The following is a 12,508-nucleotide window of genomic DNA, read 5'->3' as shown; positions in this document are numbered from 1 at the left end:
ATATCTCACTACCACACACATAAAAAGGTCTTACCCTCTGAGGGGCAATTTTTGTTTCTTCTGCCTGAAGCTGAACCTCTATTTAATAGTCATGTTAAAGTCCTTTGGGGAAAAGAAGGTTTCTAAGATGGAGTTTTTGAAGCTGGGCTCCGTGAATGAGTGTCCAAGGTGGATGGGAGGTTTCACAGATATTCTGAAACTGTGTTGAATGTTATACACAAAAAATGTATTTTTTGGGGAATGGGTCCACAGATTGTATCAAATGCACAAATGGGCCCAAAAGGTAAGGAGCTCCTGCTCTAGGGACCCAGTGGCTCAGAAAATAAAAGCCAGTGGTGGCTGGCAGGTAAGGGTGTCTAAAAGAAGACCTACCACCAATTCCCCAGCTACCCTGAGCAAATCACTGATATCAGCCTCTTGACATAACTTTTAAACTCCAAATTCCAGGATTGTTCCAAGAACGGCATTCTTATCTCCTGAGAATGACTAATTCATTCTTTTAGGACAAAGTTCAAAAAGTGGTAGCCTGGGAACCCGTTGTAGGCCCCAAAATATTTCCTGAAGTCCACAGGTCAGAGCTATTTTCATAATAAAATGAACTCATTATTTGACTTTTTTTTTTTAGACGGAGTCTTACTGTCCCCAGGCTGGAGTGCAGTGGCGTGATCTTGGCTCACTGCAACCTCTGCCTCCCGAGTTCAATCGATTCCCCTGCCTCAGCCTCTGGAGTGACAGGACTACAGGCGCATGCCACCACGCCTGGCTAATTTTTTGTATTTTAGTAGAGACAGGATTTCACCATGGTGGCCAGGATGGTCTCGATCTCTTGACCTCGTGATCCCCTGCCTCAGCCTCCCAAAGTGCTCGGATTACAGGGGTGAGCCACCGCACCCAGCCTATTTGACTTTTTTACTCTCATTCTCTCATGTAGTTTTCCTGAGTCTGTATGACTTTTGATGACATCATGGGTCTGATGAATAACAGAATATGTGATTGTACATTCTTATTTTCAAAATTTATTTTCTAACGTAGCAAATACACATATACAAAAGCTACTTGGGGTCCTCAATATTTATTAATATAAAAGGATTCTGAGAGCTGGGCGTAGTAGCACGTGCCTGTAGTAACAGCTACGTGGGAGGCTTGGGCCCAGAAGTTTGAGGCCAGCCTGGGCAACATAGCAAGACCCCATCTCTAAAAGAATAAATAAATATAGGAGTTCTGAGGACAAAATGTTTAAGATCACTGCTTTAGGAAAACATTTGGTATGTAAAAGTGCCAGACATCAGCTGCAGAGAGCCACCTTGCCCAAGATCACCTTTCCTGGGGTAGCCCACGTCAGTGTTTGATCGAATCCTGAGTATAAAGGCAGAGCCCTTTCAGCTTGATGGGCAATAATGCTCCAGGGGTCCTGGCTGAGTTGTCCATTCTTTGTTGGGCCTGCACTGCACTCCACATCTCCCTCTGCCCAAACCTTTCTCCTACTTCCTTTCATGGTTGTTGATCCCTAAGAAACACCGTAAATACTTCCATCCCTCATTCTAGCCCATCCTCTAAAAGTTCAAAACAGGGAAATATGTTGTACATGCAGAAAAGCCTATGTGAGACCACATTGGGCTTCTAAATCTCAACACATTTCTTTTAAAAGCAGCTTTTTGGCCAGGCGCGGTAGCGCATGCCTGTAATCCCAGCACTTTGGGAGGCTGAGGCAGACAGATCACCTGAGGTCAGGAGTTTGAGACCAGCCTGGCCAACATGGTGAAACCCCATCTTTACTAAAAATACAAAAATGAGTTGGGCGTGGTGGATCACACCTGTGATCCCAGCTACTCAGGAGGCTGAGGCAGGAGAACTGCTTGAACCCAGGAGGGGGAGGCTATAGTGAACTAAGATTGTGCCACTGTGCCCCAGCCTGGGCAACAGACTCCGTCTCAAAAAAAAAAAAAAAAAAAAAAAAAAAGTGGCTTTTTCTTTGTATTACATAATCCAGCATTTGATTACATAATGTGATAATATCTATTGCATGAGGAATTAGTCCTAACTGCCCAACAAAAGTCTTTAAGGGCACCCATAACTCACTCAGAGCTTACAATCTCCCCAGCATTGAATGTTTTATATATACATCTCACACTCACAACTCCATGAGGTACAAAGTGTTATCCCATTTCAAAAATGAGGAAATTGAGGTTCAGAAGGTTCAGTGGCTTGCCCAAGCTTAATAGCGACTTAATAGTGACAGAGTGATGATGTACACTCAGGTCTATCTAATTCTAAAGCCTGTAAGTCACTTCATTATGCTCTTCTTTCTTTCTTTCTTTTGTTGTTGTTTTTGGAGATGGAGTCTTGCTCTATTACCAGGCTGGAGTGCAGCGCCATAATCTCGGCTCACTGCAACCTCCGCCTCCCAGATTCAAGTGATTCTCCTGCCTTAGTCTCCCGAGTAGCTGGAATTAAGGCACCCACCACCATGGCCAGCTAATTTTTAATTTTTTATTAGAGACGGGGTTTCACTATGTTGGCCAGGCTGGTCTTGAACTCCTGACCTCAGGTGATGCACCTGCCTTGGCCTCCCAAAGTGCTGGGAGATTACAGGTGTGATCTCCCAGCCAGGCCCATTATGCTTTTTTTCTTTTTTCAACTTTTTACATTAAAAAAATTTTTTTTCTCCCCTCTTAAGAAAAAAGTTGATCTTTTTCTTAAATCCTCTCAAACACGATCATAAAGCAGGGCACAAAACTGATGTTGGCGTTGACTGGAAAAAGGGCTAATGTTTCCACAGACTCACAGCTCTGCAGCATCTCTGTCAATGTTTCCACGGATGCTTTCTCGGCACTTTCAAACCCGGCCTCTGTCAGCAAGGAGCTCACAACCACTTGCAGGGTTCTCCTCCGGGCCAGATGATAGTTATCGGCAGGGTTAGTGGACTGTTTACTTCCCGATCTCTGTGAATCAGCAGCCCAGAGAGATTTTCATCCAGGAGAAAGATGCAATCACAGAGTTCACACATGGTCAATGGCAAGCAAAAGTTCTTTTACGAAATACTTTTAAAAATCGGTGCTTAACGTTTAAATTTATAGATCTTGGCCAACTGAGTAATAATTGAGCACCCAAGGTGCTTAAAATAGAGACTACTTTTCTGACCTAAAACGTACGGTCCCAATAAGATAAAATAGCAGGTCTTTTACCTTCTACTTTAGCAGATTATTAGAATATATAGCTGAAGAAACACGAATGATGGGATGAATAGATCTGTCCCCCAGAAAAAAACAGGATCCCTCTCTTGTGCCCCCCATCTTCACACCATTTCATTGAGAGGTAAAATAAAAACATAATAAGATGTGACGGCGAGGAGAGGAGGGCAAAAGATAACAGCACGAAAAAGTAAGAAAGCTAAATATTTTGAAAAGGGAATCCCTTTCAACTTCGGCCGGCCAATAAGAAAGCGAAAACAGCATCTTCAGACCAATCAAGGGGTATTCCGGGTTCCCAACCCCCCAACAGCAAACGAGCCAATCAAGACACAGGTCCGCCAACTCCGGAGGCCGCAGCCAAGTGCCAGGGAGGGGGGTGCATAGGCCTGAAAGACCCTCCGCCAATAGGACCTCATGGTGGGCCTGGATTTCTGGGGATTAGCTTGTGGCTCGGTCTAGGGGAAAGCTTCAGAATACCCAAACTCTCTCGGCTCCGGCCCGCGCCTCCTGCCCTTACCGTTCCGGAGCCGCCCGCCCCAGCTGTGGCCGCCGCGTCGGCCATCTTGCTCTGGCGTAGTGTGCTCGAGCGCAGGGCGCGATGGGATTTGTAGTCGCGGGGCGGGGCGGGGTGGCCTGCGCCCCTCTAGGTTTTCCGAAGCTCGGTGGGTTACTGGACGCCGCCGGTGACCCCGGCTCACGTGACTTTTTTTTTTTTTTTTTTTTTTTTTTGGTGGGGAGTGGGGTGGGGAGACAGATTCTGTCTCCCAGGCTAGAGAGTGCAAATGGCGCGATTTTGGCCCACTGCAACCTCCACCTCACGGGCTCAAGCCATCCTCGCGCCTCAGCCTCCGGAGTAGCTGGGATTACAGGCGGGGACCTCCATGCCCAGCTAATTTTTGTATTTTTAGTAGAGACCGGGTTTCTCCATGTTGGCCAGGCTTGTCCAAAATTCCTGGGCTCAAGCAATCCGCGGCCTCGGCCTCCCAAAGTCCTGGGATTACAGGCGTGAGCCACCAAGCCCGCCTCACGTGACCTTTTGAGAGCGAAGTGTTCTGGGGCCTTCAGTGGCTTGGTTGTGGACAGTGAAAACGCGCTATTTCACTGAGTTAAAAGAAATTATTTTAATATGAAAATCATCTTTTAAAGAGTACACTCCTGGAAGGACCCAGGAGGTCACCTGCACGCGCAGGGTTTTATAAACTTGTCTGATTATTAGCAACACCTGGCCGGGCCCAGCCAAATCCCAGTGACTTCACTCTCTGGAAGAGGGGCTTGGAATCTCTTATTAAGGAGCACCCCAGGTGATTCTCCTGAGTGGTTAATGTTGGGAAACCCTGGAGCATCCAGCCTGGTCATTTTGTGCTGAGGGCCGCCCAGCCTGTCAATGGCCCACTTGGAAGTAGAGCCTGGACCACCTAGTCCAAGTCTATCGCTGCATCCTGCTGCCTTCGCGCCCTCGACCCGCAACTATTTGCAGGGCGAGCCTGTGGCGGGTGGGGGGGAGGTTGTCCCTTGCAGCCTCACTCCCAGGGCGTGGGGTGCCCACGGCTGCCCTCGCTTGTCGGCCCCTCTGGCCGCGCCGTATTCGTTCCCGTTTGCAGGTACCTGGAAGGACTCAGACGCTGGGCTTGGATCCTATCACTAGGCAGCTATGGGACTTCGGGCACTTGACCTTATCCTCAGTGTGCCTCAGTTTCCTCTTCTGTAAAACCGGGGTAAAAATGAGATGATACACAGAAAGGGTATGTTACGGTGTCTGACGTGTAGTAACAGTCAAGAAATCAGCCGGGCGCAGTGACTCACGCCTCTAATCCCAGCACTCTGGTAAGGTCCAGGTGGGTGGATCACCTGAGGTCAGGAGTTCGAGACCAGCCAGCCTGGCCAACATGGTGACGAAGCAGGAGCGGCCTCAAGAAACAGGGCCGAGAGCAAGGCGACATGTTTGTCTAACAGCCAAGCTCGCCTAAAAAAGAGAAGCTTTGCCTTTATATAGGCTTACAACTCTAGATATTACACGTGAAAGGGTCTTGGATTTACGGTTTTAGAAATTACATGTGAAAAGGTCTTGGTCGATAGAGGAGGAGTTGGGTGGGGATTTGATCTTGTTTAAGTAAAAACACTGCCTTCCGGAGAGATTCCCCCATACTAGGCCTGCTATCTACAGGAAGGTGATTTAGGAGGCACCAGTCGGCCAGCCTTTTCTTCTATTGAAATGCAGTGTGGAAGTCAAGGGGGAGGTGATCTTAGATGCTTGGGTCTCTTTCCTCAGTGAAACCCTGAAACCCGTCTCCACTAAAAATACAAAAAATTAACCGGGCGTGGTGTTGGGCACCTGTAGTTCCAGCTGCTGGCGAGGCTGCGGCAAGAGAATGGCTTTAATCCGGGAGGCCGAGGCAAGAAAATGGCTTTAATCCGGGAGGCCGAGGTTGCAGTGAGCGAGATCGTGCCACTGCACTCCAGCCTGGGCGATAGAGGGATACTCCATCTCAAAAAAAAAAAAAAAAAGAAAGAAAGAAAGAGAGAAAGAAAAAGAGGCCGGGCGCCATGGCTCATGCCTGTAATGCCAACACTTTGAGAGGCCAAGGCGGGCGGGCGGGCGGATCACAACGCCAGAAGTTCGAGACCAGCCTGGCCAACACGGTGAAACCCTGTCTCTACTAAAAATATAAAAATTAGCCGGGCGTGGTGGTGGGCATCTGTAGTCCCAGCTACTCGGGGGGCTGAGGCAGGAGAATCGCTTGAACCCGGGAGGCGGAGGTTGCAATGAACCGAGATCGCGCCACTGCTCTCCAGCCTGGGCAACAGAGCGAGACTCCTTCTCAAAAAAAAAAAAAAGAAAAGAAAAGAAAAAAGAAAAAGAAATTGCGCATCAGGATGTTGTTTACTTCTTGGTCATTACAAGGAGTCCCGAACGCTGGGAGGTAGCCGTCTGAGAACCCGCGCCGAGCTGGTCCCACCACCCACACCTGAGCCTCCGTGGCGCCCCGCCCCCTTACCTAGGCCGCGTGGGGCGGGGGCTGCGGGCCGGGGTGCGCGGCGCCTGATGAGCCTCCTGGCGGCGGGGATTGGGGCGGGCCGGGGACTGAACCTTGGCTGAGCTGAGCACCAGCCCCTTTGTGTCCTCCGCCCCCTCTTCCCCACTTCCTGCCCAGCTCGGGATCGGCGGCAAGGCGCGGACTTCGCGTAAACCAGTCGCCCCTGCAGGAGTGGAGACAGGCTCTGTTCGGACGCCTGTGGGGGAGATGCAATCCCCTCCTCGCGGCGGATGGTTGTGACAATCCCACTCCCCAAAGGCAGGCGTCGGAGGCGGCAGGAGAGAGCGTCTGCGGCCCCTATCGGTGCTCCGGAGAGCTCACCTGCTGAGGAGGTAGGCTTGGGGGCTGGAGAAACCGGGGTAGATGGTATGTCAGCTCTGGCTGGAGACCACGCGTTGGGGATCGGAGCTGGCTGGGTTATGGGTTCGCCGCGTCCTCATCCCCTCCAAAGTTTGGCTCACTTTCCCACAGAGTGAGGTGTTCTGCACGGAGTTGGAAGGCAGGGAAACCCCCAAAGGCCGCACAGCCCCCTCCAGCTGACCTGGAAGCCCCGTGGCTTTAACCGGCTGTTGCTCTTCTCATACCTCAAAGATAGGGTGGGACGCCAGTAGGAGGGCAGACCAATGTGGAAGGGGGAGTCTGTGGGTGCTCTGGCCAGTGCACCGGGATGAGACTGGAGGGAAGTACCCCCCGCCCCCGCAGTGGTGTCTGATTGGTACATACGTGGTGGTCTTAGCCTCCTCTGTTTCTTGAAGTGTCAACAATTGGAATAACTGAAGAAACTGGTTGCTGTGACTAAGGGAGCCTTAAGCTACTAATTTGTGTTGATTGAACACCTACTATGTGCCTGGCATTATATGGGATGCTGAGGATGCAATGAGGTTATTGATCCACAGCTAATGTGGCTCACAGAACAACAGACATAAGTGCCAAGTACACTGGCTGGGGTGGCTGGGGAGGCTTTAGAGAGAAAAGGACATTTGAGTTGGATTCAGAAGGATGAAAAGCATGGAAGTCTTTGGGGGCACTTATTCCACAGAGCTGGACTGAACCCAAGCTGTGGTGTTTGACATTTGGATAAAGTGGCGACCCAGAAACAATTCCTGCTCTCTTTAATCCACTGTCTAAGCATGAAGGGAATGAACAGGATGAATTCCAGAAAAGACAATTTTCTGGGCTAGGTCCCAAGAACCCAGGAATTCCCTTCTGGGTCTGCCTGGGGGTGACGTGACAGTCCACAAAATCCTAGGTACCTCCTCTCCATCCCTAGACTCTGAGACTATTTCCTCTGACAAGTCCTTGCCCTCTGCCCACCACCTCATTTCTCTTTGGGACCGGACATGGTTGGAGAAGTGGATCTCCCATTCCTTCCTCACAGATTCTTCCGTCCGTTCAATTCTGGGGCTCCTTTGGGAAATGACTGACACACTGACTTGTGAATTCATTCAGCACCTATTTGCTGTGGCCATGCTCCGTCTGCACAGGCTATTCCCACAGCTGTTGGGGATGTCATGGTAAACAAATCAGAGTTTCTTCCCCCTGGAACTTAAAATGGAAAGCGTCTCTGATAATTCCAGCAGAGTTCTAGTCTATGCCAGTCCTAGTCTATGCCCTGCCAAATCACTCTCAGGGCGTGGGGTGCCCGTGGCTGCCAGTGGTTTTCTCCCTCACTTGTGAGCCACTCTGGCTGCACCGTATTCGTCCCCATTTAAGGTACCTGTCAGGACTCAGATGCTGGACTTCGATCCTAACACTAGGCAGCTGTGGGACTTTGGGCACTTGACCTAATCCTCAGTGTGCCTCAGTTTCCTCTTCTGTAAAACTGGGGGAAAGATGAGATGATACACAGAAAGGGCATGTTACAGTGCCTGACGTGTAGTAAGAGTCAAGAAATCGGCCGGGCACGGTGGCTCGCGCCTGTAATTCCAGCACTCTGGGAAGCCAAGGCGGGTGGATCACCTGAGGTTAGGAGTTCAAGACCAGCCTGGCCAATGCCTGGCCAACATGGTAAAACCCCATCTCTACTAAAAATACAAAAAACAAATAGCTGGGCGTGATGGCAGGTGCCTGTAATCCCAGCTACTTGGGAGACTGAGGAAGGAGAATGGCTTTAATCCAGGAGGCGGAGGTTGCAGTGAGTGAGATCGCTCCTCTCGGGAGGAAGCTTGAACCTCCTGAGGTAGGAGAATCACTTGAACCTCCTCCTCCCGGGTTCAAGTGATTCTCCTACCTCAGCCTCCCAAGTAGCTGGGACTACAGGAGCTCACTACCACACCCAGCTAATTTTTGTATTTTCAGTAGAGGCAGGGTTTTACCATGTTGGCCAGGCTGGTCTCGAACTCTTGACATGAGGTGATCCTCCCCCCACTCCCCGCCTCGGCCTCCCAAAGTGCTGGGATTACAGGAGTGAGCCACCCAGCCTGACAGGGAGGGAGGCTTTATTCTTAACCATTAGGCTAGCCTGCCTCATCGACTGATCACATACAAGGTGCACTTGAGTCAGGAACGTAGGAGTTTCCTAAAGGGAGTCTGTGGTCCTTTATCTTGGATGATACAGCCATCTGTTAGCTCAGCTTTGATGCTGGTACTGTTTGCAGTGAGCCCAGCAGGCCTGGAATAGGGTTGTGGGAACTGCACAGAGCTGGTATCCCTCCCTGATGGCTCTGTGTGTGTGTGTGTGTGTGTGTGTGTGTGTGTGTGTGTGTGTGTGTGTGTGCATATTTTCCCCTGTGTAAGCGTCACTCAGAGGGAAAGGGGGAATGTGAATAAACCAGGAGGAATGAACTAATATTATATTCAAGAAAGAACTTCTCAACATGGATGCGACGTGGCAGAATCTGTGGATATGGGAAACCAAGACACCTCTTTTGTTGGGAATTAAGAAGAGCAGAGATGCTCACATTCTAGATGTGCATTCCAGCTTGGCGGCTGAGTAAGGAAGATGGCCAAGGAGTGAGTGCGAGCTTAAGATCCTCCCACCTCTCTTTCCCACAGCTCCTGCTTCCCAAGCTGCATCCGTGTATACTGCCCCATCCCTCCAGACAGGCTGGATAATGAGGCCACAGGACAGTTTCCATACATGCCAGCCAGCCCCTTTTCCCCCTCCTTCCTGAAATGCTTTTAAATTTCTTACCGGCGCCCTCCCCACAGGTCTGGGGAGGCCTTGAGGCGATCCCTCTCTGCCTGCAGTCAAAGCCCTTCAAGCATCTGTCTTTGAGAAAGGGGTGTGTGCTGGGGGCATGGGTACTGATGCTGGAAGTCAAGGGTGGAAACTGGGTAGAGGGTGGCCGCACTGAGAAAACAGGTAAGCAGGATGTGAACCTTCAGAACTGTAAACCTCCAGGCTGCTCCTCTCCCACGCACCTTCCTCCCTCACTCGCTGGTAGGGTGGAGTGCAGCAGAGCCCTCAGCACACCCTGGCCCCCTGCCCCAGGTACTGGCTAGGCTGAGAACAGGTTGTACTCTTGAAAAACCACAAGAGGAAGTTTGGGGAGGGTTGGGGGTGGGGAAAGTTTTGGGGCGCCTGCCAAGTTTCCCTTACCCTGCTGAGCAGTAGGTGTGTTTATCTTGCCCTCAAAGACATTTAAATTTTAAATCCTCAAGTTTCAGAGAGGTGTCAAGGCCTGCCCCTTTCTAGGGATGACAACAGACACCACTAGAAGTGGGATAGGAGGGTGAGTCACGCCTGTAATCCCCACACTTTGGGAGGCCAAGGCGGACAGATCACGAGGTCAGGAGTTCAAGACCAGCCTGACCAACATGGTGAAAGCCCGTCTCTACTAAAAATATAAAAATTAGCCAGGTGTAGCACACACCTGTAATCCCAGCTACTTGAGAGGTTGAGGCAGGAGAATTGCTTGAACCCGGCAGGCAGAGATTGCAGTGAGCTAAGATCGTGCCACTGTACTCCAGCCTGGGTGACAGAGCAAGACTCTGTCTCAAAAGAAAAAAAGAGCTTTTTCTTTCCATGCCGATAGCACTCACGCAAACATGGTGAACATTCCTAAAACCTGCCGAACTTCCTGTAAGAAGTGTGGCAAGCACCAGCCCTACAAAGTCACACCGTACAAGAAGGGCAAGGATTCTCTGTATGCCCAGGGAAAGCGGCGTTATGACAGGAAGCAGAGTGGCTATGGTGGGCAGACTAAGCCGATTTTCTGGAAGAAGACTGAAACTACAAAGAAGATTGTGCTAAGGCTTGAGTGCCGTGAGCCAAACTGCAGATCTAAGAGAATGTCGGCCATTAAGAGATGCAAGCATTTTGAACTGGGAGGAGATAAGAAGAGAAAGGGCCAAGTGATCCAGTTCTAAGTGTCTTCTTTTCTTTTAGGAAGACAATAAAATCTTGAGTTTATGTTAAAAAAAAAAAAAAAAAGAAGAAGAAGAAGAAAGAAATGGGATTGGAACAAGTTACCCATCTGTTGGATTTCACCTGGGATTTGTGCTGGTTGAGAAAGGCTAATTCCAGAAAGCCCCTCTCTCTCCTTCTTTGGCCTCTTCACTTTTCTGTTTCCCAAAGCATTCCCTACAATCTTTAAACTCAGAGGAATGTTGCTGTAATGGCCACTTAGGAGCTGAACGGCGTTGCAGGAGCTGTCCCTAAGTGTTTTACCTGCACTGTCTCATTTAATATTTATGCACTGCAACTCCAGGTAGTAAGCACCTCTATCTCCAATTTGCAGATAGGAAACTGAGGCTCAGGAAGGCACACTTGCTCAAAGTAATTTAGCTAGTAAGTGTCAGAGCCTGGAGTTGAACAAGGATCTGTCTGATTTCATAGTCTAGGCTCTTTACTCATGAATTAGCCTGACCATTGACTTCCCTAACATATCAAACACTGAGCAACAGGGAGGCTGAGATCTAAAGGTATTTTTTTTCTTTTTTTTATAATGTTTTTTTCTTTCTTTCTTTCTTTTTTTTTTTTTTTTTAAGAGATGGGGTTTCTCCATGTTGGTCATGCTGGTCTCGAAATCCTGACCTCAGGGGATTTACCCTCCTCTGCCTCCCAAAGTGCTGGGATTACAGGTGTGAGCCACCATGCCCGGCTGATCTAAAGGTATTTTTAAAATACTGCTGCTAGTATGGGAGGGGGATAGAACTGGAAGGGATTCCTTGGAAGTTAATGTATTTAAGAAAGGATAGCCATTCTAGACCAGCCTGACCAACATGGAGAAGCCCCGTCTCTACAAAATAATAATAATAGAATAAAAAAGAAAGGATAACCAGGCTGGGTGCGGTGGCGCACGCCTGTAATCCCAGCTCCTTGGGAGGCTGAGGCAGGAGAGTCTCTTGAACCCGGGAGGCGGAGGTTGCAATGAGCCGAGATCGCGCCACTGAACTCCAGCTTGGCGACAGAGCGAGACTCCGTCTTAAAAAAAAAAAAAAAAACGGAAAGAAAAAGAAAGGATAGCCAAGTGAAAGAAAGATGCAGGAGATGAGAGGTCAAGGTCACACTCTGGAAGGTTACAGCAAGGGGAAGATTTAGGAGGAGTGCTGCAGCTGTATTATTTTAAAGGTAGCCCTGGCAAGCCTTCAAGTAGTGGGTAGGGGAACTGGTGGAGGCAGATTTTCAAAAACGTAATACCTTTCTAACAAATGGGGCCTAGAGCTGATGCTGTAATAGGGGCTTCTGCCAGCGAGAAGACCTCAAAGCCCCTTCGCCTGTAACCCCTGCTGTGACGCCCCGCACTTCCCTCTTCTGTCATCCTTTGCTCTCCCTTTCTCCCCGGCCCATGATAGTTCCCCAGTCGTCCACCAGGTGGAGCTGTTGCCCAGTGTGTCGCCCCAGGGGCTGCTGGATTGGGTGAAGACTTGCCTGGTTCTTCAGGCGCTGTCTGGTTTCAAGTGGCCTCTGCTCCCACCCCATCCCCATCTGTTTACACACCAGGGCCCAGGAAACAGCTTTTGACCCAGCAAAGCCCCCATAAAATGTGCTTTTCTGGGCTGGGCGCGGTGGCTCATGCCTGTAATCCCAGCACTTTGGGAGACTGAGGCGGTTGGATCACTGGAGGTCAAGAGTTCGAGACCAGCCTGGCCAGCATGGTGAAACCCCCATCTCTACTAAAAATACAAAAATTAACCGGGCATGGTGGCAGGCACCTGTAGTCCCAGCTACTCGGGAGGCTGAGACAGGAGAATAGCTTGAACCCAGGAGGCAGAGGTTGCAGTGAGCAGAGATCGTGCCCTTGCACTCCACCCTGGGCAACAGAGCAAGGTTCCGTCTAAAAAAAAAAAAAGATCGCCAGGTGAAAAAAAGATGCAGGAGGTGGGAGGCTGAGGTCA

The 12,508-nt window shown here is 49.9% G+C and overlaps 3 protein-coding genes across 4 annotated transcripts in view; 2 read left to right on the top strand and 1 right to left on the bottom strand.

Annotated features, from left to right (window-relative positions):
* Positions 1-3,775, bottom strand: part of TAF8 (TATA-box binding protein associated factor 8) — a 20,213-nt gene extending 16,438 nt beyond the window's left edge. For both annotated transcript variants that reach the window (XM_032299382.1, XM_032299383.1), the window contains exons 1-2: positions 3,709-3,775; positions 2,786-2,942 (exon numbers count right to left, since the gene is read on the bottom strand). In XM_032299382.1, the coding sequence (XP_032155273.1) occupies positions 2,786-2,942; positions 3,709-3,753 (202 nt within the window). In that variant the 5' untranslated portion in view covers positions 3,754-3,775. The remainder of the gene's footprint in view (positions 1-2,785; positions 2,943-3,708) is intronic.
* A 2,415-nt stretch (positions 3,776-6,190) lies between these two features.
* CCND3 (cyclin D3) overlaps positions 6,191-12,508 on the top strand; it is a 120,296-nt gene continuing 113,978 nt past the window's right edge. Inside the window, exon 1 of the mRNA XM_032299385.1 lies at positions 6,191-6,558. Coding sequence (XP_032155276.1) covers positions 6,457-6,558 — 102 coding nt within the window. The 5' untranslated portion in view covers positions 6,191-6,456. The remainder of the gene's footprint in view (positions 6,559-12,508) is intronic.
* Positions 10,074-11,148, top strand: LOC116565682 (60S ribosomal protein L36a-like). The gene has a single exon (XM_032299389.1). The coding sequence runs from the start codon at positions 10,217-10,219 to the stop codon at positions 10,535-10,537; it is 321 nt and encodes a 106-aa protein (XP_032155280.1). The 5' UTR covers positions 10,074-10,216; the 3' UTR covers positions 10,538-11,148.

This window comes from Sapajus apella, unplaced genomic scaffold, assembly GCF_009761245.1.
Source record: "Sapajus apella isolate SASKATOON/1434 unplaced genomic scaffold, GSC_monkey_1.0 scaffold41, whole genome shotgun sequence".
In the NCBI taxonomy this organism is placed as follows: Eukaryota; Metazoa; Chordata; class Mammalia; order Primates; family Cebidae; genus Sapajus; species Sapajus apella.
This window is presented reverse-complemented; position numbering and strand designations above follow the sequence as displayed.